This window comes from Phaseolus vulgaris, chromosome 11 (assembly GCF_051622355.1).
Source record: "Phaseolus vulgaris cultivar YP4 chromosome 11, ASM5162235v1, whole genome shotgun sequence".
In the NCBI taxonomy this organism is placed as follows: Eukaryota; Viridiplantae; Streptophyta; class Magnoliopsida; order Fabales; family Fabaceae; genus Phaseolus; species Phaseolus vulgaris.
The window spans coordinates 45,778,320-45,804,147 of record NC_143508.1 but is presented as its reverse complement, the minus strand read 5'-3'; the positions used below and the strand labels follow the sequence as shown (position 1 = coordinate 45,804,147).

Below are 25,828 nucleotides of genomic sequence, written 5' to 3'. Positions count from 1 at the left end.
GGATAACCTCCCACCCAATCTAACTCAAATATATTAGATTATATTTATGGGTCAAACTTGACCCCACTTATTTTGATACAATCGTGGATAATGTACTTTGTATGTTAACTTGATCCAACCTAATTTAACTTGATGAACCTGATTAAAATTATTGAATGATGTTAATAATAGTAGTAATAGTACTATTATTTAATTTACAGTATTTATTGAATGATGTTAATAATAATAGTAATAGTACTATTGTAGTATCTTTTTGAAATTTTAGATTATTCAAATTTTCAAATATTAAATAAAATATAGTCTATTTAAGAAAAGTATTCTAAAATATGTAACAATTTTTTTTTTAAAAAAAATACGAATTTGAGGTAAAAAAGGTTTAAAATTTATTATCCAATTGATTTAACCTGATTAATGTTAAATTAAGTTGGATTGAGTCTAACAGAAAAATGTAAAAATCTGTTCAAACTCAGTTTAAGATCTTATCCATGTGTATGTATATATCTTTAGTTAAAATTTGCGAATCTCATATAACTTAATGCGTTATATGAATACATGCTTATATGAATACATGCTTTGAAGAGAAGAATAAGATAATGTATTATATTTTACAAGTGCTAAAACTTGTTGAATTTTTGTTTCCTGAAAATTTTGTAAGAACATTGTTCGTTTTCATTCCCATCTACTAGTAAAATGAGCTTAAATCTTGTAAATGTTCAAGGATGCTACTTTTTGTAGTGAATAAAAATTAATGATATGTTGATCATCCAGACTTTGCATCTATGTTAAGTCAAATGTGACTAGTGCCAAGATACTCAGTGTTGAGTCAGGAGTGGTTAGTGTCAAGAATACTCAGTGTTAAGCCATAAGTGGCTGGTGTCAAGAATACTCAATATTAAGTTAGGAGTGACTAGTGTCAAGAATACTTAGTATTAGCCAAGAGTGCCTTGATTAAATAGTACTTGTTTGTACTTTGTAATAGTAGGTTGCTTAGTGGAACTTGATTGGTTGGTCAAGAATTGGATATAGTCTGTGAAATGAGATGAATTAGTATAAAAATACTAAGTATCATCTTTTGGTATTGTATTCCCCGTTACACCCCTACTTTATCCGTGGGCGAGGGCTCTAGCTGCTCTGATGAACTACCTAGATGGACGGAATGAAATAGGCTAGCTGGCCAGGTATGAGCGCCCTCTGATCTACCGGTTGAGCTCCCTTCTCTTTCATTTGATCTCTTAGATTGCATGTTATATAATTGTTTAACTAACTAAAGAAAGAAGGAACAATTAAAGTCTATCTTGCAAAAATATCTAAACCATTTATCATATTCATATTTATATTGTCTTACGATACTTACACAGATGATACCAACAAAAAACTATGAAATTTTTAAAACACAACACAACCTTTCCCTTTTGTGTTATTTCTTGTTTTTCACATGCTACATAAAAACATTGTCATTCATAGCATATACATATGAGCATTTTGGTTTTGTCTACATCATTTAGGATTACTCTATTTTGTTAAGTGTGCTTGCATATGTTATTGCTTATCGCTTTTATAAAGTTTCACTTAAGTATTTTCATCATAAAAAATGGAGTGAATGTTAAGTCCTAGATTGTCTAAATCCTATAAAAAGTTTCGATGATAAAAAATAATGAATGTGCTAGATACATGATATTTTACATTAACAGTCTAATGTGTGTTTTGTTCAAGCTATAACTCACATACCATCTAATGGTCAATCCCAAATGTTAGACACTACAATAGTTCATGCATTTGATGGTAAAATGAGATATGTAACAAGGTTATAAGCAGAAAAGTTTTTTAAAGTGAAAATAAAACATTCTTTATTAAGTTTACATTATTAAAAGAGTATTAAACAAGTAATCCCACAAAGTGCAACATATATAGAGTTTATATTTGGCAACATTCATATTAGAACCATGAAAAGAAACAAAATAAATGTTTAACATATTATCAAGTAAATTTGAATTTTTTCCATATTTAGGTATAAAGGATAAAAGAGAAATCCTACCCTTCCTGTTTAGCATTTAATCAACACAAATCAAGAAATACAATGCTAACTCTATGACAAAGCTCGATTGCAATGGATTCATTTAAAGTATGACCGCAACAACAATCATTTACAAGAGACTATATAAAAAAGACTCAAGTTGCATAGAGAAAAACACAAACGATCATAAGAGCCGAGTAGACATTGTGAACAAATAGATTCTCATAGAACACATCAGATGATGTAACACGATAGACGATATAACACTTTAAAGACCTAGTTGTCATAAACAAAATTATCAGACGATACATGTGTTAAACATTGTACAAAATGAATGTCAGATGATTGTCTCAGCAAAGAATAAAGATGATGATTAGACAAAGTGTTAGACAATGTCAAACACTAAGTGTGACAGAAGATCAAAGAACTCTAGTGAACAAATGTTAATCCAAGTCTAGATCATCTTGAGAAGATGAGCAAGATTCATTAGACGTTAAAAACAACAAATACACAATGATGAACAAATGTTAATCCAAGTCAAATTGTTTCTCCATGCTCGTGACATGTAATATAAAATCAAAGTAGAAGTTACTGTATATAGCTTCTTATGAGAAAAAGATAATGAACAATACACAATGATGAAGGATTTGATAGGGGCGACAATGCGGGTTGGCTCGCCCCGCATTGACTTGCCCTGGGTTTGGCCCGCCCTGCGCAAGGAGTGCAGACTCATTTCACTAACCTGCCCCGCATAAGAGGTAACCCGCGAGCCAGCCCACATAAGAAAAATATTTTTTTTTCCAAAATTAAAATTTTATTAATTGTAAAAAAACTTATTCCTACTACTGAAAAATTAAAATGTTATCCCTGTTTCAATTCATTCAATTAAGATAAAAATATAAATTCAAGTATGAGGGTTGTTAGAAGGTTTAATTAAAAATAATTAAAGTTTTGTTTTGCATCTATTTTTCCTATATATGTATGTAAATGTATAAGAATATCTTATCAAAGTTTTGCTACAAAATATTTTAATGAAGATGACTAATTTTTTAACTATCCTATTGAAATCTATTCTTTATATTATTTTTTTATTAATAAATTTTAAATATAAGATTTTCCTTAAAACTAAATTCACGGTTACCCTTCATACTGACCCCATGGCTCAACTAGGCCTGGTCTTGGATAACCTCTAAAATCCCCTCTGCTTGTTTTTTCTTTTCTGACAGGTGTTTGATCCTTTGGTTTGTATGTATTCGACTAAACATAAGTGATTTATTTAGGTTGATCAGACTGTATTTATTCTAGTAGGAAATTAGTGACAAATTTTTTGGGAGGAGGGGTTGTTCGTTTTTGTGCGATTTTGTACATCGGTTAGATCACCCCTAAAGTGGTTCTTATTTCTTTTTATTGCTGATAAAAAAATAACTCATTTAAATTATTAAAATACAAAAAAAATTTCTTAGTACATTAAATTTAATTTTTTTTAAATAAAATATATGTCACACTGCAATAATGGGTGAATGGAGTATGATTTCTTTTACAAAAAAATAAAATAATTATTTTTTATTTATGTGGATCAACCTGCCCTGCCCCGCTGTTGGCCCGCATGGACTGTGGGTTATGCAGGGCGGGCTTAAGAGGGTTAGCGGATTAGATTAGCCCGCCCCGCACTTTTTGATAGTGGGTTGTGGGCCGTCCCGCATAACTCGCCCCACATTGCCATCCCTAAGATTTGATAAAGATACTCAAGATCATATGAAGTATCAATGTACACATTTGAACAAAGAAATAAATAATTCAAAATATATTTAAAGTCCAAGACTCAGAAGAATTAATCATATTAAAGAAAGATTTTCCATTCCTAGCGTCTAACGACTATTTTTTTTTTCGGCAAAAAACGAATGAATAAATAGGAGGTATTTCAGGGATACCTCAACCCTTATACAAAATACCTACTTGAAACTCTTACCCCTTTTACTCATGCTAAACATCTCATAGCTAAATTGACAGACATAATACAAATAAAAGGCTCAAGGCACCAATATGAATACGAAAAACATACACCACGTGACTATATGATCAAGAGAAGAAGACAACACACGATACCAAGCTTACATAACACAATCATATTCTTAGTTTGAATAATGTTAGTGTGATTGTATTTCATATTTGCTGCTTAGAGCATTCATACTTGGGTAGTGATCTATATATTGTAAATTCTTCAAAATGTGAAGATAACCATATGCGCTTTCACTATTACTCTCAGTTTGAGAGTGTTTTTCACTTGTTGAGAGGTCTTTATCTCAGGGGGAGATTAAGACTGGTTACCTGGAGATGTGTAGAATACTTGCATCGAGAAAGGTGTAGAATATTTGTACTTGGATATATGTAAAATACTTGTACCTAGAGAGATGTAAAATACATGGAGATGTGGAGAATACATGTGTACCTGAAGAGGTGTCGAATACTTGTGATAGTAAATGCTCATAAGCGAATTGCTTGAGAGGACTAGACATAGCCAAAGTCTTAGGTGAACCAATATAAATTCTGTATGTATTTCTCCCTCTTGTATTTTATCTTTTAGATATTATATTTGCTTTAATAATTTTTCAGGTACTCAAATTGAGTTCGAGCTCTATTTAATATCTCACAAAACAAGAAACATTTTAAAGTGGTTATTGTTTCTATATTTTCACAACATAAAAAAATAAAAAAATTAGTACAAACCAACCTTAAAAGTTTGCTCTTAACATGTTCAAAATCATAAGAACTTTCAAAGTTAAGATTTGGATTCTTAAACTTCTGGTCATAAATCAACTTAAAAAATGTATCCTGAACTAAGTAAAAGATTTTTTTTTGCTTGATTCTGGTTTCTAATTCATCATAGTATATAAAATTATCAATTTTTGCTTTTTGACCTTTCTCTTAAGTCTGACTTTATATGTGTCTTATATGTGAGCTTATATGGTAAAAAAACATCTTTTAACATCTTATATAATTTACACATAATTTACACTAGGTAGTTATGTTAGATAAAACAAAATCGTCTTGTATGTTATTATCAAAATATAGATGTTATTATTAAGATTATAATTAATGTCTTATTATTAATAGACTAACTTATACCTTAACAAGTTCTTTAGAGGTTCACTCAGAAGATTGTATTTGGATTCACATGGGTTTGGTAGGTGCACTTGTATAGAAAAGTTGATTCTTCTTGTAACTCTATAGGTTCTTGCAACACTCCCATAAGTTTTATAATTCCAAAAATATTCTTTTATAAAAAAGTTTAAATGTTTGAAGGTTTGGTTAGGAATGTGTGTTTTCTGTATATTCTGGATTGTGTAATCCGGTGACTCTATGGATTGCACATTTTGTAATTAATTGAAATATTTGTGTACCTTATGGTTTAAGCAATCCATAACTTGTTCCCGAATATAGTAAAATGTTCAATATTAACCAATATGTAATGCAAATTTATATTTTGGATTATTTAATTCAAAACATTATATTTTTAAAAAAATAATATTTTAGATTATGTAATGAGAAATCAATTTATAATATGAGAACTTTTTCAAATTGGTCAAATCTAGAAGTATTTTTGTTGAAATTTTTTTTTCCTAAATTTTGGAAAAAATATATTTCCTATTACATAATCCAAAATGTATTTTTTTACTTAAAAACAAAAATATATTTTTATATAAAATATGAAGTTGTAGAAAGAAACAACTGAATAAGAATTTTATAAGAGACTACACTTATAAGCTTTTTTGAAAAGCCCATAATATTGAAATTACACAATAAATATGATTACATGGATGTGACTTTTCTCCAAAAGGATGTGAGACCTATGTTTATGTAAAATTACAAAAGAAATTGGCAATTACTTCCTGCACCCAATCAATTGCTTCCTGCACTCAACGAACTTTTTAAAATTCCATATGCTCTTGTCTTCTTTATTTTGAAAAACCGTGTAGGTTTGCTTTTTCTCTTTGGTGGTGGTTTGAGTTGCAGAAAAGGTGGTTTTAGTGTGGTGGTGGATGGGCCGTTTGCACTGTAAGGTCCGCCGGTTGACATTCGAGCTGAGCTAGTCACGGATACCAATTTCCGGAAGCCTGATTTTAACCTTATGGATACAAGCGTTCGAAAGTCATTGTTAAACACTCTGAATATAAACATCCGTAAGCAATTAACATTTGCAGTTGAAGCTCCCGGACGCTTATGTCCGTAGTAGAAAAATGTGTTACGGATATCATTATCTGGAATTGGGTTTTGTATTCTGGATATACATATCCAAAATTGGGTTTTGAATTCCAGATATACATTATGCGGAAGTATATTTTTTTACTTATGGATTTCTATATCCGGAAGCTAAGTGACATTTTTTTTTCAGCATTATCAATGAATACAACAGCCTCAAAGGAGAAATGCAAACGAAAGAATGGCAAGACGATGTTGCCCGATCGTTCAGTGCGAAAATGAAGGTGGCGGTGGCGGCTGCTGCGCGAAAACGAAGGGGTGCTGTGATTGGGTGCAGATCTCTCCCTTAACCTAATTTCAATTTTATTAAGGAAATTTTCCTATTTCCACAAATTTCATTAAGGACATTTTGGTATTTTTGCAAACATGATTGGATGCCCCTTCAAATTGAGTGGGGGTACAGGGAGAATCAGCCAGAGAAATTTGTTTATAAAAATATGATTGGATCTAGGTAGCCAAAGAAATTTGCTTATAAAAATATGATTGGATCTAGGTAGCCAAAGAAATTTGTTTATAAAAATATGATTGCATCTAGGTAGCCAAAGAAATTTGTTTATAAAAATATGATTGCATCTAAGTATTTAAAAATACCAACAATATTATAAGATAATTACACCATTCTAATCTCATTGCTCAATCATGCGCTATATCAAATTTTAAATATATGTATTTTGGTTAACAAATAGGAAATGTTTGATATTTAATAGTAAAAATAAACAAATTAAAAAGACTAAATAAAGGTTAATATATAATTTTATCGTTTTCTAATTTTAAAGTAAATTTAGTTTTCTTATTTTAATTTTTAAAGTTTCTTTTTAAAATTTGCAAATTCTTGTTTTAGTTCTTCTTCTCAAATAATGTTAAATATTTTGAATATATGATAATGTACTTTAATTTTACATTTTGTTGTCAAATATCTAATTATGTGCTTTAAAATTAGTTATTTTAAAATCACTTAGGTATAAAATGTTTCAAGCACAATAACTATTTTTTAAATTATAAAAATTAGAAAGATTAATTTTAAATTTTAAGAAAATAATTTTATATATATATATATATATATATATATATATATATATATATATATATATTTAATAACTAGCTTTAAAACGTTTGCACACGCATAATAAACCATTTAACCAGGTCGAGTAACTAAAACATATTTAACATAAAACGAAATAAAATTAAAATATATTTAATTGAAAAATAAAAGAGAAATGAAAAAATAAAAATAATAATAAAACTTACTTATCTTTTTATTAAAACAATCATTAAATAAGAAATAATTTTAAAAAAATAATTAATAATTATATTGAGTAAACTAAATACTAGTTCATAGATTAAAAATTTGTTTTTAAATTAATATTTAATTAATTACCAATGTTTTAATTATTAATTTTTAATTTATAAAAATATTTAATTTAATTAATATAAATACTAATTCAGTCCATCGTAATGTACCAGAAAATATAATTTTTCTTGTTATTTGACCAACCTAAGAAGAAGTAAATAAAACAAGTACACTAATCAATAAATAATAATGTACCAGAAAAAAGAACAATTTTTATATTTGACCACGACAGAAGAAAACAAGTACACTAATCAATAAAAGAAATTAAATAGCAATTAATGAAAAAAAAATGTGCATATTTCTAATTCTCCAATTTGCCAATAAAAAGAATTTTATCAATTATTTTTTAATTTTAAAATTAGTTTTTATTTAATAATTTTTTTATAATATATTTTTTGTTTTTCTTTTATTACTAAAGAAAATATATTTTTGATCAATTTTTTTCAAAGTTTTTTTTAAATAAAAACAATTAAAATAAATTTCTTTACGTATTAAAATTTGCTTATGTTGATTTATAGAAACGTATATAACTTCCTCACGTTTATAGTTAATCTTAGTTTAAAATATAATTTTTTAATATTAGCGAATACACGAGCATGGAAATTGTATGTATATTTATAGTTTTGTTTCAATAAAATATGAATAATTTCAATATTTTTGTGAATAATCATTAAAAATAAAAAATAATACAATTTAATATATATAATTTTATAAAAATATTATCAATAAATTTATATAATTTTTAATTTAAAAAAAGAATTTATTTAATTATTTTAAAATAAAAAATTATTTTATTATTTATTTTATTAAATATCTAAATAAATAAATAATTATTTATTTATTAAAAGATAAAGTTTTTCAATTAAAATAATCAAATAAGAAATATAATTAATGGTTTAGATTAAGAAAATTTGTATAACATGATTAAATGTAATGTGTTTTCTCGCCAAAAATCATCTTATAAAAGGAACTCTGACCAGATCCAGAATCAGCGTTGAACTCGGACGAAAACAAACAGAAAAAGCAGAAAGAAAATGGCAGAGGTGAAGATGATCGCGGTGGTGGGCGGTGGCCAAATGGGATCGGGAATAGCGCAAGTTGCTGCCATGAACGGCATCGACGTTTTCCTTCACGACCGCGATCCCCAAGTCCTTTCCAAAGCCTCCTCTTCCATCTCCTCCTCCATCCACCGTATGGTCTCCAAAGGCACCATTTCTCAGGTCACTCCAAAATCAAACACTCTCTAAGCTCAGTTCCCTACTTGCTTTTCCATATGCTCTAATTTGTGCTTGATTTTAGTCTCTTTGAGAAGTTAATTTTAATTTATTAGAGGAACTTGTTTCGTGGTTTTGAACAGTTACTAAGAATGGGATGATTTGAGGATGATTTTTTTTTTGGTGACAGACGGTGGGAGTTGATGCATTGAAACGACTGCGTTTGACCACGAATCTAGAGGACTTTCACACGGCGGATTTCATCATCGAAGCGATTGTGGAATCCGAAGACGTGAAGAAGAGTTTATTCGTTAGATTGGACAAGATTGCGAAGAGTTCTGCGATTTTGGCTTCAAACACGAGCTCCATTTCCATCACGCGTATAGCTTCTTCTACAACTAGGCCTCGTCAGGTATTTTCTTAAGTTAACTTTTTAGGTTTTGAACAAACTTATTGAGAAATTTGTAAATAAAAAAAATAGTAAATTATATACTAAGTTTTAATGATATGGGACTATTAGGTATTAGAGAACAAAAATTACATTATTTTTTCTTATCGAGACATGGTGCACTGTGTAACTAAATAAGCTTTTAGAGAAGTGAAATCTGTGTCTAGTTGTCGATGATTAAGGATGAGTTTTGAAAGAATTGTATAAGCAGCGAGTAAGGTTTATTTGCTGATAACTCTGCGGTGATAGTAAAAGTTTAGAAATAGAGTTTGCGGAGTTATTAGAGGGTGCTGAGTTATTAGATTATACAAGATTCACCTCCAGAAAACTCTGGAATGAGTTATTAGTCAGTAAAAGTACTGTTAAGAGCGTCTCGCGAGTTATTTGATTATATAAAACTTTGAGTATCAATATAAAAGTGAATATAAATAGTTGTTACACTATCTTTTATTAAGTGACTTGAGTTGATAATAAGTATTATTCTAGATGGTGTGAGTGACTATAGATATGAATTCGAATCCATTAACTTTTGATAAGGAGATGTATGATTTGATTTTTTTAGGATTAGGGAACTTTATTGTTTTGTAAATTTTTAAACTTGAATCTTATATAACCAACTTTTTTGGACCTTTCTTTAAATAGCCAATTTTAGTACTCATTTTTAAATGATTGAATCACAATATTTAATGTTCATTTATAAAAATTGATCATGATATTTAGTGCCCATTTTAAAAAAATGAAACACAAAATTTAGTGCTCATTTTAAAAAAATTAAATACAATATTTAGTACTCATTCATAAATTTTGAAGGACAATGTTTTTAACCTTTATTTGGATGAGGTTGGGGTGGAAAGGAAAGGAAAGGAGGGGAAAGAGAGTGGAAAGTTAGATTCACTACTACAAAAATACATTTAGACAACGGTTTTAAAGCCCTTAAACAGTAGTTTAAGAATCGTAATCTATATGCAGGTCATATATAGTTTTGAATTATAGACTACAGTTAAACAATTGTAATTTATAACACAACTATAAACTATGATTATTAAAAGAACCGTTGCGTATATTGTAAGTGAGATAAAGACTTAGAAGTCCTAAAGGAGGGTATAGGGGGCATCTACTCCTATCTATTTGGCTAAGTTCTTATATTTATGTATTTTGTTGGATCTCCTTATTCCAAAGAGAAAATTCGCTCGAGATTTTCTTTCTTAGTTTCTATGAAACGATTTTACTATTAGTTGTGTTTAAATCTACAGTTAGTGCAAAATCAGCTCAAGAATTAATACATAAGTAGCCGTCAGTTGCAAAGTGGAGTGTGTCTTATTACACTCATTCATTGCTTAACTTTGACTTGTGTACAAGTCTCTATTGTTCAGTCAAGATACTTCAGGTTAAAAAAACTTTTAGTTCGTGCTACTTACAAAATTTAACATAAATAATTATACAATAGATGATCATTATTCAATAATTAAAACAATAAAATTATGTTTTATATTAAATGATTGACTAGATAAGAATATGTGTAACTTAATATATATATTAAGAAATTAACTTCATTTTCTCAGGTGATCGGAATGCATTTTATGAACCCTCCGCCTCTGATGAAATTGATTGAGATTGTACGAGGAGCAGACACTTCTGACGACACATTTGCTGCTACGAAAGCATTGTCAGAGAGGTAAGAATGTTTGATTCCCCTGTTCTAGGTTCTCAATTTCCCCTATGCATTTTTTTATCTCTATAAAATGTTCAGTCTTAAGATATTAGATACCTTGCATGGTTAAGAGGTTTATGTACCCCTGGTTGTCTCCATGGTTTCTTTCCTATTTCTGCTCTCTAAACACAATTTTCATGCATCCTTCTTTCTTACCTACTAAATAAGATTATAGGAAACTTTAAGGAAATATGGTAAAAGAAAATGAAGACAGGTAAAGAGAAAATTGAAAATATGTTATAAATGAAGTAAAGGAGTACTTATAAGACCCCTATTATTTAGTTTCTCCTTCCTATTTACTTCTCATCAAACATACAAAATTAAAATCATTCTCTCAATTTTCTTTGTTTCCTAGATTATATAAATATGATAAGTGATTAGTTTTGACAAGATGTTTGATCCATATAGTTGTATAAATATCATTACTCAGAAATTCAATATCTGAGTCCCTTTGTACATTTGCTGTGTTGTGAATGTGGACTAATTGTGTAGTTTTAATATCTAAGTAGCAGCAGGACAAAATTCACTGTCATAATTCTGTGTTTGTTGAATATGCAGGTTTGGCAAGGTAGTAATTACCTCCCAGGATTATCCAGCTTTCATAGTGAATCGAATCCTTATGCCTATGATAAATGAAGCATTTTATACTCTGTACACTGGGGTTGCAACCAAAGAGGATATTGACACAGGAATGAAGCTAGGTACTAACCATCCAATGGGTCCTTTACAGCTTGCAGACTTTATTGGGTTGGATGTGTGCTTGTCAGTAATGAGAGTTCTTCATACTGGTCTTGGAGACAACAAATATGCACCATGCCCTCTCCTTGTGCAATACGTTGATGCTGGAAGACTTGGAAGAAAGCGAGGTATTGGCGTCTATGAATATAGTGAAGAGCCAAGGTCTACAAACTCATCTTCTCGTCTCTAAAATGACGAAATTTTTTGTTGCTAGTTTTTACAACATTCCGTCACAATATCAATCTCTAAATTTTGTTTCTAACTTTATCCAGCAGATTTCTTACGCAACTTATTTGTTTTTGTAACTTTTCAATATATAGTCTAATTTAAGTCAATTCACAAGGACACAGTGATTTGAATTCAATTTGTTTAACGTAATTGAATTAAAACTGCAAAGTATACTTAAATTATAATGAAATATCAATTTAATGTTTTAAATGCATATAAATTGAAATATCATTGAATCCAAATCAATCTAAATTTGCATAATTAATCAAACTAATCTTTAACTAATTATCAAACTAATCTCAATCGAAATCAAGTTTGAATTTCAAAGAGAAGTACGTCATAATAAAAAAAAATACGAGATTAACTAATGAAAAAGAAACTATATTTACAACATAAGAGAAAAGGAAAGAATGTGAATAAACAGAGTGGAAAAGAGAGAATTTGGAAAGACAAAAAAAAGTTTTTGGAATTTGGAAAAATGTAGTGTATCCCTAATCAGAACTCTTAAAAGTATATTTATAAGTTCTAATCAATGTAAATAAATAGACTTTGATTTGACCTTGAATGTAATCTACAAACCCAATTAAAAATGTAATCTCACATACATATACATTTAACATATCAACTTCAAACAAAACATTAAAAATAAAAGAAAACTTCAAAAACTCATATATTCAAACTACTAGATTCCAATGCAAACTAAAATCAAGCAATAAATAATAAAAGTTATAGTCAAAATAATTCACAAAAGTTAGTGTAGCTAAAAATACCGAATTAAAATATTTAAAAAATATAATATAAATATAGTTGAAAATATCTTCTTATTTTAATGGACATATCAATGAATCTTGATAACTGATCATTCCATTGAATATATTCAATGATGGTCATTCCAAAAGTCTTAAAATTATATTTCTCTTGAAAATGTTATAAGCATTAATTATCCATTATCTCTTTTATGTGATAAGCCTTCCTCTCATTCTTTATATAAAAGGAACTTGTGAGGAAGAGAAATGCAAGCAAGTGAGAAGAGCAACATAGAGAGTAAATGAGAGAATAGATATCCACCAAAGTTCGAGATTGAAAATCCTAGTAAGAGACATTGTATTACATCATTTTTGTGTGAGATTGAATGTTATCCTCAGAGTGAGAAAAACAAAAATTATAATCCTATTTTCTGAACTAGGATATGTGACTTTTTATTTTTAAAGTTGAGAAAGTTTTTCCATATTAAAAATTCTCGATATCATTATTCTATTTTGTTATATTTTTTTTATCTGCTTATTGTTTCTCCAAATGTCCATTTTATATCTATCGAAAAAGGATAATTAGTTTTGATTTTCTCAACAAATATAAATAAAAAATATGTTATCATTAGAATGGATGTTCATTTGATACTGAATACTATTTTTCAAAACTTATTTCCTCGTAGTCTGCCACCCATCTAAGAAATCCTTCGTTTTTACTTTAAGAACATATTTTTTATTTTTTAAAGGATAAATTCAGAAGAGAGAGAAAAATTGAAGAGATGAACAATTTTATGTTATTTGATTAAGGAGAAAAACAGAGAAGGAAGAAAACATTTGTTTTGCATCAATTTGCGAAGCAAATTAAGAAAGAAAGATTAAAAAACTTTAGTAGTTTAACTTTTTTTTATTAATATGACTAAAGTTACAGTTATAATCTAAATTATTTTTCTTATGACATAAAAATATATATTAAAAATATCTCTTAAGAATTTTCTTTCTTTCAACTTTTCTATCCAATTAAACAATGAACTGAAAAACAATTTTTTTTCCAGCTTCTTACATATCCTAACAGTAAAATTCTATCCATTTCTATTAATTCTCCAAGTTCTTTCTTTTTACTTCTTTCAAACCTCAAACCTAATACTATTTTTAATGATTTACTGTAATTAACAATATATTATCATTTGAATACATGTGCGAAGAAATATCCGTGAACAATAAATATTATCTTTCGTGAAATTAAGAGAAGGTTAAAGAAAATTAGTTTACCAGTGTAGTTTTTTTAGTTTTACCCTTTTTATATATATATTAATTATTACATAAATTTAACTATCATAAATATTTTAATAAATTGAGTTAATAATAATTAATAACACTTAATAATAAAATAAAATTTTAATAAAAAATATTTAGTTATTTATAATAAAAAAATTATATAATAATAATAAAAATTTAAATGTAATAATGATATAAAATTATTTTTTAATTATAATTTTTAAATTTATGAATATTTAAATTATTTATATAATAATTTACAATTTTTATATATATTTAAAATTTAACATGTAAATTATTTTTCGTCAAGTAAATCATATTTTTTTCAAAGTTAATTATTCAACAATATAAAAAATAACTTACTTAATTTTAATTTATTCAAATAAAAAAAACACATAATATTTGATTATTTTATTTTTCTAAATAAGGATAAATTTGTAATCTTATATTTTAACATTTTTTTATATCATTTTAAAAAATGAGTTTATTTTAATTAAACTTTACAAAACTAACTTATAAAATTAAGTTTATATATATATATATATATATTATAGTTTAATTATATTTTTAGATAAAGATAGATCTTTAAGATATATGAAATCAAGATGAAGGTAGTTTATCCACTTTTGTATAACTCAAACAAATCCACAAACATACAAAAAGGAATAATGAAAGAAGTAAAGAAGAGTGAGAAAGATGATGAGAAAAATGATACAGTGTTATCCCTTATATTTAATGCCCTTTTGTTTATTGAAAAAAAAGAAGTGAGACGGTGAAATGTAGCACCCGTGCTCACATTTTCTCCTTTACACTGTTCCTTGATGTGAAGTTTCTCTTTATTTTGTTTCCCTCTCAACTCCACCACCTCCTTTTTCGGTTCTGAAAATCATACCTGAAACAGAGACCCAATTGGCCAAAAGTCTGAAAAGGTTAAGTAAAATGCACTACCACTTTCCATTCCTTTTCCTTAATGCTTCTTCAACGCTTTCTGTGCTTCTTTTTCAAACTTGTCTGCTATCTAACTGACCCAATATCACATTTTTACTAAAGAGGGCTATTTGGGTGACCATAGAATGCTGAGGTTTCATTTGAATGGTCACTTTTTAGCATAGAGTTCAGCTACCTGCAATGTTAATGGTAATGGGATCTTACTTTCTGTTAGGTGTCTCACAGTTTCTGCGTGAATTCAATGTTCTTTTTCACTTCCTTTGTGCACTTTTTATTTTCAAATGGTTACTGTTCATTGCTTCATCCTCACGCTGTTGTAGAATGATCCCTTTTTCTTTATTTGACCCTCCCTCCTCTCTCCTGATTTCTTTTTTAATTTGCATTCAGATTTAGTAGTCTTTCTTTCCTCTTGTTTTTCCAGGTTTTGGTTTTGGCGTGTGTTGGTGATATCTGTAGTTTTCACCTTGTAATTTGTCTTTATGTGTGGTGCAGTTACAATTTGTCCATTTTACCGAGTCTTGAAAATTTTGGAGGTTGGGTTCCTCGGAGTTGTGGAAAGCAATGATCATTTGAAGCTGAACACGTGTATTATCTCTTTTGGTTTCTGAAATGGTGTTGCAAAGATATTGCCCTATGGCTTTTGTGCAATGGAGTTTCTTCGCTTGGTTTATTTGCTTTTATGTGGGACTTGAGACCCTAGCCAGTTCCTGTGACAAGCATGATTTGTTGGCCCTGAAGGAATTTGCAGGCAACCTTACCGAAGGGTCTATCATCACAGCATGGTCAGATGATGTTGTCTGCTGCAAATGGGTTGGAGTTGTTTGTGACGATGTGGTTGATGGAGCAGCTGGTAGTAGAGTGTCCAAGTTGATTCTACCAGGAATGGGTCTTAACGGCACGATTTCAAGTTCTTTAGCTTATCTTGATGAACTGAAAGTGCTTGATATTTCGTTCAATCGTCTCCAAGGTGGATTGCCTTCTGAGTTATCTAACTTGAAGCAGTTAGAAGTTCTTAACTTGAGCAATAATATTCTTTCTGGACCACTTGTTGGGGCACTCTCTGGTTTGCAATCCATTCAGACACTTAATATTTCTAGCAATTTATTTGTTGGAGAGCTCTTTCAATTTGGAGGATTACAACATCTCGTTGCTCTTAGCATAAGCAACAATTCATTCACTGGTCAGTTCAATTCTGAAATTTGCAGCTTCTCCAAGGGTATTCATGTTCTTGATATATCAAAAAATAAATTTTCTGATGGTCTTGAATGGTTGGGAAACTGCAGCACATCTCTCCAAGAGTTACATTTGGATTCCAATTTTTTTACTGGCTATCTTCCTGATTCCTTGTATTCAATGTCAGCCTTGGAGCAGCTCTCAGTCTCCATGAACAACCTCTCCGGTCAGTTAAGCATGAAGCTAAGTAATCTCTCAAACCTAAAATCTCTAATAATTTCTGGAAATCGGTTTTCAGGGGAACTCCCAAATGTTTTTGGGAATCTTTCGGACTTTGAACAACTAATAGGACACTCCAATTCATTTTCTGGATCATTGCCTTCCACCTTGGCCTTGTGCTCAAAACTTCGAGTGCTTGATCTTCGAAATAATTCTTTGACAGGTTCTGTTAGCCTTGATTTCACTGGGTTGTCTAATCTTTCCACGTTGGATCTTGGTAGCAATCATTTTAATGGACCCCTTCCAAATTCTGTGTCCAATTGCCATGAATTGACAATGTTAAGTCTTGCAAAAAATGAATTAACTGGCCAAATCCCTGGGAGTTATGCAAACCTCACTTCACTTTTGACTCTCTCTCTGTCAAACAATAGCTTTGAGAACCTATCTGGGGCGCTTAATGTACTGCAGCAGTGCAAAAATCTCACCACTCTTATCCTCACAAAGAATTTCCGTGGTGAGGAAATTTCAGAAAATTTAAGAGTAAGCTTCAAGAGCCTTGTGGTTTTAGCACTTGGAGATTGTAGTCTCAAAGGCCGTATTCCTGCCTGGCTATTGAATTGCTCGAAATTGGAAGTTCTTGATTTGTCATGGAACCATTTGGAAGGCAGTGTCCCTTCTTGGATTGGTTGGATGGATCATCTGTTCTACTTGGATTTGTCAAATAATTCTCTTACAGGAGAAATACCAAAAGGTTTGACAGAGCTGAAGGGCCTCATATCCCTAAATTATCATATATCAAGTCTCATTGCATCTGCTGCTATTCCTCTCTATGTCAAGAGAAACAAGAGTGCTAATGGGTTGCAATATAACCATGCTTCGAGTTTCCCTCCATCAATATACTTGAGCAATAACGGATTAAGTGGAACTATATGGCCTGAAATCGGTCGTTTGAGAGAACTTCACATCTTAGATTTAAGCAGGAACAACATCACCGGCACCATTCCCAGCTCTATTTCTCAGATGAAGAATTTGGAAACATTAGAGTTATCTAATAATAATCTATATGGAACTATTCCTCCATCATTTAACAACCTCACATTCTTGTCTAAGTTCAGTGTGGCATATAATCACTTATGGGGAACAATTCCAGCTGGGGGGCAATTTTCAAGTTTCCCAAATTCAAGTTTTGAGGGCAACCTGGGGCTTTGTGGGGAAACATATCGTCATTGTAACAATGAAAAAAATGACAACATTTATACTCATTCCGAGGGAAAATTTGGTAAAAGCAGTGTCCTTGGCATCACAATTGGTTCAGGAGTGGGTCTTGCACTACTTATTGCAGCTATTCTGCTAAGAATGTCAAAGAGGGATGAGGATAAACCGGTGGATAACTTTGATGAGGAGCTTAGCTGGCCAAACAGAATACCTGAAGCACTTGTCACTTCAAAATTGGTGCTTTTTCAGAATTCGGATTGCAAGGATCTCACTGTTGAAGATTTGATAAACTCTACTAACAATTTTAACCAGAAAAATATAATTGGTTGTGGTGGGTTTGGTCTTGTCTACAAGGCGAATCTTCCAAATGGCACAAAGGTAGCTGTGAAGAAACTTTCAGGATACTGTGGTCAGGTGGAACGAGAATTCCAAGCAGAAGTGGAGGCACTCTCTAGAGCTCAACATAAGAACCTTGTTTCACTCAAAGGTTATTGTCAGCATGTCAGTGACAGATTGTTAATTTACTCCTACTTGGAGAATGGAAGCCTTGACTATTGGTTGCATGAGAGTGAGGATGGAAATTCATCTCTAAAATGGAATGTAAGACTCAAGATTGCTCAAGGTGCAGCTCATGGACTAGCTTATTTGCACAAGGAGTGTGAACTACATATTGTGCACAGAGATATCAAATCTAGCAACATACTTTTGGATGATAAATTTGAAGCTTATTTGGCTGACTTTGGTCTTTCAAGGCTTCTTCAACCCTATGATACCCATGTTTCAACAGATTTAGTGGGAACTTTAGGATATATTCCTCCAGAATATAGTCAAGCACTGAAAGCAACATTCAAAGGTGATATTTATAGCTTTGGTGTTGTTCTTGTTGAGCTTCTTACTGGTCGAAGGCCTGTAGAAGTCTTTGTCGGGCAATGCAACAGGAATCTATTGTCTTGGGTGTTTCAGATGAAATCCGAAAATAGGGATCAAGAAATTTTTGATTCAGTGATTTGGCACAAGGATATTGAGAAACAGCTCTTAGAGGTACTTGCTATTGCTTGTAAATGTATAGATGAAGATCCAAGGCAGAGGCCCCATATCGAATTAGTTGTTTCATGGCTTGATGGTGTAGGATTTGATGGCTCTGAACAATCATCATCTTAACTCTCTGCATTTATGCCATCTATCTGTTTTTTTGTTTGTGTATCATTGAGACAGGAAATACCTATAAATCATCTTTGTAGTATTGAAATTCCACTCAAGAGAATGCTCATATAATTTATAATTGGGAAAATGGTGTCTTTAGTCCTTATATATTTTTTTTGACAATGATTATAATTATTGTTTTTCTAAGAGGTTTAATATATATGATGATTTTTAGGTTAAATATGTTTTTTTGTCCTAGATTTGTTTTGGTCTCTAGTCCAAACTTTATACTTCATGTATACTTGTAATAAGGAAACATTACTCGAGTGTTGGAGTGCAAAAAAAAAAGTTGATAAAGACTCATTCCAATAGTGTTTCTTTATTACAAATATCCAGTTTATCTAAAATTTATATTAAGAACAAAAATTAATTTTACGATATAGCACATGTTTAACTTATGATTTTTTGAATTTTATCGTGTTATTTTCAACTTTTAAAATTTGTTCTTATTTAAAAAAATGGGTAATATAAGTTTTTTCAACTAATTGATAGGAATGACATAAATTTATTTATTTAAAGAAGCAGCGTGACATCAACAGCAAATTTCATCTCATATATAATTATGGAGATGAAATTGATAATATTCAAAATGGAGTGACAAATTTGACGGTAACAGAAGAACTTAAACAACTATTAAATCATTTTCAAATTAAAAAAAATAAGTCAAGCATTAGGAGATACATGATTTTTTTTTTTAATTTTGTTGTATAAAATCTCCATCAAAAAATAAGTTTGAACATGAAGAATGAGTAATATTATTTGTTTTCAATAAATAAATAAAAAATTCATGGATTTGAAAGTACAAAAAATAAAATCAAACTTTGAAAAAAAATATATAACAACTATGAACACAAATACTTTTTCTTTTATAATTTTTGTCACTTAGAGTTTAGATAGTTGTAAATATTTGATTTTAGGGAATTCTGGTATCTTTTCTTTCTTCTAATAAGATTCTTTTTTAGGGAAAATGAGTGTGTAAATGATTTGATGGACTTTGTGTGGAAGTTGTGGATTGAAAATGATTTGTTTGACTTTGATGCATAAATATTTCATTAGAGGATTTGTTTTGTTTTATATACAGGTGGTAATCAACATTCATTTGTTTTTTAGGTGTTTTAGTAAACTACGACATTGATTTTCTTGAAATGTGCAGTCGTAGTTTATTAGTTATTTATTTTTATAAGTAAGGAATTATAAGAGATTTATACCTACTTTTTTTTAAAAAGCTGGACTTTAGTAATTCATAATTTTGATTTTCTTAAAAAATGTTTTTAACTTATTAAATTTAAAAGAATCATCATTTTTCTAAACATTTTCTTATTTCTCTTTTATCTTCTTTCTAACTTCTGGAACATAATTCTCCTCATACTAACAAACAGAGTTTGCTATTGAACTACTAGTAGAAAAGACTACAAGACTCTCCGATTAAAATTTGAGATAGAGTAAGTTCATTTTTATATTTTTAGTCAATTTTGAACTTGTTAGGTTTACCTCTGGTATAGACTTTGCATGTAGTGATTTTAGCTTTAAGATTAGTCTTTGTTAGCTCGAAGTCCTAATAATATAGTTAGATTTTTTATCAGGCCTGTGCGGTGCAAGTTAAACTACCCTTGAGCTTTTGTAGAATTGGAGTTTTTAGTGAGCACCGATTCAAACTCAGGTAAGAGAAGCTAATTTAAATTTTTTTTTATAGAACCCTAGGCTAGAAAATCTGAATATTGGGGTGATGTGGTCACTAATTCCAAAATTTGTTTGCAAGATTGATTGTTTCTGAGTAAAATAGTATATTACTTGAAATTAAATATGAATATGTTGATTTTGATATGAATGAGTTATTGATGGAATTTCATTTGAGATTGAAAGTGTTGAACGGTAGTATAGATTGACTTGAATTACATTATGAATTCTACTGAAGAGTAAGAGTGTATGTAATTGTTTTGTAGTTTTGAGTGATTGGAAATTGATTTAGAAATAATGAATATATATGTTGATAAAGTATATCTACCATTATGAGTAAAGAAATGTCATTTTAATGTTGCAGGTTGTGAAAATATAAGTTTGAATGTAATTTTTGGTAAAAAAATATGTAAGAGACTAGTTTTTGGAAACATTTTTCTACATATCTCGCTCAAGCGAGAATAAAGTGAAAAAATGGGGCACTCTCAGGTCCATTTTCGCTTAAGCAAGAGGGTATCTCGCTAAAGCAAAAATGGGGTGAAATTTGGAAGTACTCTCGAGTCTTTTTTCACTCAAGGGGGAGGATTTTTGCTTGAGTGAGACTCCTTTTCGCTCGAGCGAGATCATTTTCGCTCAAGCTTAAAAAAAATCTTAAATTTTAAGATTTCTTTTTGTGTTTCTATTTTATTATTATTTATTATTTTTAATTAACTTTTACGAGAATTTAATTATATATTTAATTGAAAATCCTTTAGTTTTTATGTAAATTTGTTTGCTTTTTAAGCTTTGGTATGAATAAATGGTGTGATTTTAGATAATATGAGATGTGAAATATGAATTATAATCAAGACATTATTTTCAGGAGGAAATAAAATACCATGTTGAGATTGTTAAGATGTGCATTAACTATGGATTCGTCTAGAAGAAGATATCCTGACTCTTCTGGTATATTGGAATCATAATGATGAAGATAATCGGGTGGTGAGAGTCAAAGGAGGTTCATATAATTTTGTCCGTGGTTTAAAATATAATATGATCTTTCAGGTCATATGAATTAACTCTATCACACTAGGTCATATGATATTGAGATTATTTATGTTCATAACTGTGTGGATTCATAGTGAGTTAGTATGACATGTGCAAATCTCTAAGTCTAATTCAATGCACGATTTTTCTAAAAATAGAGGCAAGTGTCTGAGTATGTGGGTTCCTAGAAGTCTGACATAAGCAATATGAATGTTGAAGTATGATAGACACTTATTGTTGTGTGAAAATTGTATTAGAATTTATAATTGTTATCTTAAGTTTAAATTTATATTAGAAATTTTAAAAAAATAGTTAGCTTACATTGTTGTTTGTATTATGTTTTGTTTTATTTATTTGTGATGATCACAGGAACAAATGATTTTAGAGAGAATAAGGCTCTATCCTTAATTGATGGATGAATTTGAATTTTGTTGAATAATTATTTTAAGTCATGTAATTATTAAAATTTAAAAAAAAGAATATTTTAAAATATTGCATAGCTAAGACTTGGATATGTAAATATTTAATTAGATATTACATGTGTATTATATAGTATTTATTTGTGAAGAAATAGGAATATTACAACAAATAGTTTATGAATTTTCCAATGAATTAAAGAAAGATTTTTGTCATAGTACACAATAAAATTACTTACACATATACACATAAAAATTAAGTTATTTTTAAGAATATTTGTTAGATAAATTATTCAGACGGATCAACTCATAAATTCAATAAATTGTAGAAATTATTTAGTTTGACTGTTTTAAGCGTATTGATTCTCAAGTTTAGGAATTTGAAATTTAATGAATCTGACATAATCTGATATACATCTTGTACTGGTAGGCTAAAACCGAGAGGTTCAAGCCGAGAACTACATAGTAAAACAACTAAGAGATGTTAGGTTAAAACCGAGAGGTTTAGACTGAAAGCGAAAAAGACATAAAAGAATAAAACAAAAATATAAATATTATATAAAAATAAGAGCCCAATTAGATAAAAACTTACAAGAGGGGTGCACAAATAATAAAAAAGGTGTAGAAAGAAAGCCCAAGAGTAAAGGGGAAAACCCATTAAAGAAACCTTATAAATAGGAGTTTAGAGTAAGAAAGAGGTAAGAGTGAATTTTATCTGATAAGCGTTATATCGTTTCTGACTTTGGCATCGGAGCGACTTGCAGGTACAACCCCCCACCTGTGGAAAGGAGAAGCCGAGAAGAACCTAGCAGAGTGAGAAGCCGAGAAGAACCTAGCGAGAGGAGAGGTCCAGAGTATCCGGCCCACGAAGAAACGGAGTTCAACCCAAGATTAAAAGACTTGCAATCTTGTCAACTTGCTTCGAGTGTTCTCGGTCCCTGTTGTAAGAACATTTTGGCGCCCACCGTGGGACCGAGGGTTAGTTGAAAAAGGTTAAAGACAAGATGAGTCAAGGAGGAGAGCAAGGTGGAGATCGGGAAGACAATGTTAACATGCCAATGGCAATGTTGGTCCAACTACAAAAAGAATTCGAGATGTTAAAAAAGAATAATGAAGAAGAAATAAGTATGTTGAAAGCCGAAAATGCACATATGAGAAGAAAGTTACAAGAGGAAACAATTTTGAACTCATCTTTTGAAACCGTTCAACCTAGAGCACAAATGAATGAAAGACTTCATCATAACGAAAGTTCCCAAACCAAGAGGAGATTGCTTGAAAACTCTGGGGTTTTTACAGGAGCATCCTCTAGAAAGCATCCGTTTTATGATGTTATAGTTGATACCCCATTACCCGACAATTGGAAGAATTTGACGATTGACAAATACGATGGAAGTACAGACCCTGATGAACACATTGCAATATATACCACTCAGATCAGCTTGTATACATGGAATGATGCTGTAATGTGCAGGGTGTTCCCTACGACGCTGAAAGGTGCAACATTAAGTTGGTTCACGCGCCTACCACCTTTGAGTGTTGATTATTTCGATACATTGGTGGAAAAGTTTGGTGCTCAATTTGCGACTAGTCGCCCTCATCATTTAACATCAATTGCTTTAGTGAACATAAGACAAGAGAAGGGGGAATCATTAAGAATGTTCATGGAGCGCTTTGGAAAGGTCGCCTTGGGTATTCGAAATCTCAGCCCAGAGGTTACCATGCATCATATGATAACAGCCTTAAAGCCGGGACCATTTGCCGACAACCTTTGCAAAAAACCTGCAACTAATCTGGATGAATTAAGGCAGCGAGCGTCAAAATTTATGCAAATGGAAGAACTTAGAGAGTTCCGAAACCAGGTAAGGATTGACGGAAGTGAGAAGAAGGTGATAGAAAGAGAAAGCGGACCTATGGTCAGAAGAGCCCGAGAAGAATTCAGAAGCCGAAAATTCCAACAATACACACCTTTGAATGCAAACAGAGCAAGAGTTTGACAAGAAGCTATGGCAGCAGAAATAATACCACCACCAAGAAAAGCACGAACACCAGAAAGAGCGGATCATACCAAGCATTGCGAGTATCATAAAAATCATGGCCATCATACAAAAGAATGCATTGGGTTGAAAGATAGAATAGAAGAATTGATTCAAGCAGGGCAGTTGAAATGCTTCGTACAAGGAGGAAATGCGAGAATAAGGTTAAGTCTTGAGAGAGGATCGAGAGGGGGAGAGATGGGCCAGAGAAGGGTGGAAAGATTTGAAAGAAGAGATGAAAAGAGAGTTGAAAAAAGAGATGATAGAAGAGATGGAAGGCCAGAAAGAAGAAGTGATAGGGTTTATCAAAACACCCAATCAGTAAGGCAGAGTAGGGAACAAAGTCTGGGTAGGCCGGTCAGAGGATTTATAAACACAATTTCAGGAGGTTTTTCAGGAAAGGAATCCTCATCAGCAAGAAAACAACATTGGAGAAGTATCAGAACCATTAATCATATTTTCAAAAGAAGAACCTTGCCACCAATGCTTTTCACAGATGAAGATTTTCAAGAGATTGATCTCGATCACAACGACCCTATGGTAATAACGGTAGAAATAGCCGAATACGCCGTTATGAAAACCTTAGTTGATCAAGGGAGTTCAGTTGATATTCTGTTTTGGGATACTTTCAAAAGATTGCATCTAAGAGAAGAAGATATTGTACCTTTCCGAGAACAGATCATTGGCTTCTCGGGGGAAAGAGTTAATACTAAGGGGTATATTGATTTGATGACCACATTTGGAAGAGCTAATAAAACTAAAAAGATCAAAATCAGATATTTGGTGGTGGATGCTTCTACATCGTATAATGTGTTATTAGGACGATCCTCTTTGAATAAACTGGGGGCAATAGTTTCAACACCGCATTTGGCTATGAAGTTCCCAACAGAAAAAGGTGAGATAGCAACGGTCTATGTCAATCAGAAAGATGCTCGGGAGTGTTATGCAGCAGGTTTAAAGATGAATTTGAAAGCAAACCATGATACTGAAAGAATGGTGGCAATGGCCGATTTGGACCCGAGAATAAATGACGAAAGGATAGAACCAAAAGAAGAGACCACAACTGTGGTATTGGGCCAAGGCGAGAAGCAATGCACTTATGTAAGTGGAAGTTTGCCCAAAGAATTGTTGAGTAAATTCATCACAGTGTTACGTAACAACAAAGATTTGTTTGCTTGGAAACCATCCGATATACCTGGGATTAATCCGAAAGTAGTCTGTCATAAATTGTCTGTATGTCGAGAAGCAAGACCGGTGTCTCAAAAAAGAAGAAAGTTGGGAGAAGAAAGACGAAAAACAGCAATTGAAGAAACTGAGAAGTTAATGCAAGCTGGTTTCATAAAAGAGGCTCAATACACAACATGGTTATCCAATGTAGTACTTGTCAAAAAACCGAATGGAAAATGGAGAATGTGTACAGACTATACAGACTTAAACAAAGCTTGCCCGAAAGATACATATCCAGATGTATGAACCAGACTTAAACAAAGAGATGATGAGTTTTCTTGATGCCTATTCGGGGTATAATCAAATACAAATGTATGAACCAGATGTTCCAAAAACAGCTTTCACCACAGATACCGCGAATTATTGTTATAAAGTCATGCCTTTTGGTTTGAAGAATGCTGGAGCAACATATCAAAGGTTGATGGACAAGGTGTTCAAAGATCAGATCGGAAAGAACATGGAAGTATATGTTGATGATATGGTTGTGAAATCAGGGGAGATAGAGAAACACTTGGAAGACCTTGAGGAGGTGTTTGCACAAATAAGAAAATACAAAATTCGGCTTAATCCAGAAAAATGCGTTTTTGGGGTGAGAGGTGGAAAATTTCTGGGCTTCATGTTGACAAACAGAGGTATTGAAGCAAACCCTGATAAGTGCGAAGCAATAATGAAGATGGGAAGTCCAAAGAATTTGAAGGAGGTA

At 30.9% G+C, this 25,828-nt stretch overlaps 3 protein-coding genes across 5 annotated transcripts; all 3 read left to right on the top strand.

Annotated features, from left to right (window-relative positions):
- The first annotated feature begins 8,562 nt into the window (after positions 1 to 8,562).
- Positions 8,563 to 12,100, top strand: LOC137818631 (3-hydroxyacyl-CoA dehydrogenase family protein). Its single transcript, XM_068622165.2, has 4 exons — positions 8,563 to 8,845; positions 9,030 to 9,251; positions 10,850 to 10,962; positions 11,557 to 12,100. Exons 1-4 carry the CDS (start codon positions 8,660 to 8,662, stop codon positions 11,924 to 11,926), a joined length of 891 nt encoding a protein of 296 aa, XP_068478266.1. The 5' UTR covers positions 8,563 to 8,659; the 3' UTR covers positions 11,927 to 12,100.
- A 2,645-nt stretch (positions 12,101 to 14,745) lies between these two features.
- LOC137818638 (phytosulfokine receptor 2) lies at positions 14,746 to 18,834 on the top strand. Of its 3 annotated transcripts, none has more exons than XM_068622192.2 (2): positions 14,746 to 14,917; positions 15,429 to 18,834. In XM_068622192.2, the coding sequence occupies exon 2, from the start codon at positions 15,546 to 15,548 to the stop codon at positions 18,702 to 18,704; it is 3,159 nt and encodes a 1,052-aa protein (XP_068478293.1). In that variant the 5' UTR covers positions 14,746 to 14,917; positions 15,429 to 15,545; the 3' UTR covers positions 18,705 to 18,834. The 3 variants fall into 3 exon arrangements, with proteins under 3 accessions (XP_068478293.1, XP_068478287.1, XP_068478278.1); XM_068622186.1 differs by having other exon boundaries at positions 14,746 to 15,125; XM_068622177.1 differs by having other exon boundaries at positions 14,755 to 14,922.
- Positions 18,835 to 24,435: 5,601 nt separating this feature from the next.
- LOC150023290 (uncharacterized) lies at positions 24,436 to 25,371 on the top strand. The gene has a single exon (XM_090297789.1). The coding sequence runs from the start codon at positions 24,436 to 24,438 to the stop codon at positions 25,369 to 25,371; it is 936 nt and encodes a 311-aa protein (XP_090153915.1).
- The last annotated feature ends 457 nt before the right edge of the window (positions 25,372 to 25,828 follow it).

Excerpts from the sequence above, each read along its gene's own strand:
- LOC137818631 (XM_068622165.2), top strand. The coding sequence starts at position 8,660 with ATGGCAGAGGTGAAGATGATCGCGGTGGTGGGCGGTGGCCAAATGGGA. Across the intron at positions 8,846-9,029 it reads CCAAAGGCACCATTTCTCAG|ACGGTGGGAGTTGATGCATT; the intron begins GTCACTCCAAAA and ends TTTTGGTGACAG. Across the intron at positions 9,252-10,849 it reads CTACAACTAGGCCTCGTCAG|GTGATCGGAATGCATTTTAT; the intron begins GTATTTTCTTAA and ends TCATTTTCTCAG.
- LOC137818638 (XM_068622192.2), top strand. The coding sequence starts at position 15,546 with ATGGTGTTGCAAAGATATTGCCCTATGGCTTTTGTGCAATGGAGTTTC.
- LOC150023290 (XM_090297789.1), top strand. The coding sequence starts at position 24,436 with ATGGTAATAACGGTAGAAATAGCCGAATACGCCGTTATGAAAACCTTA.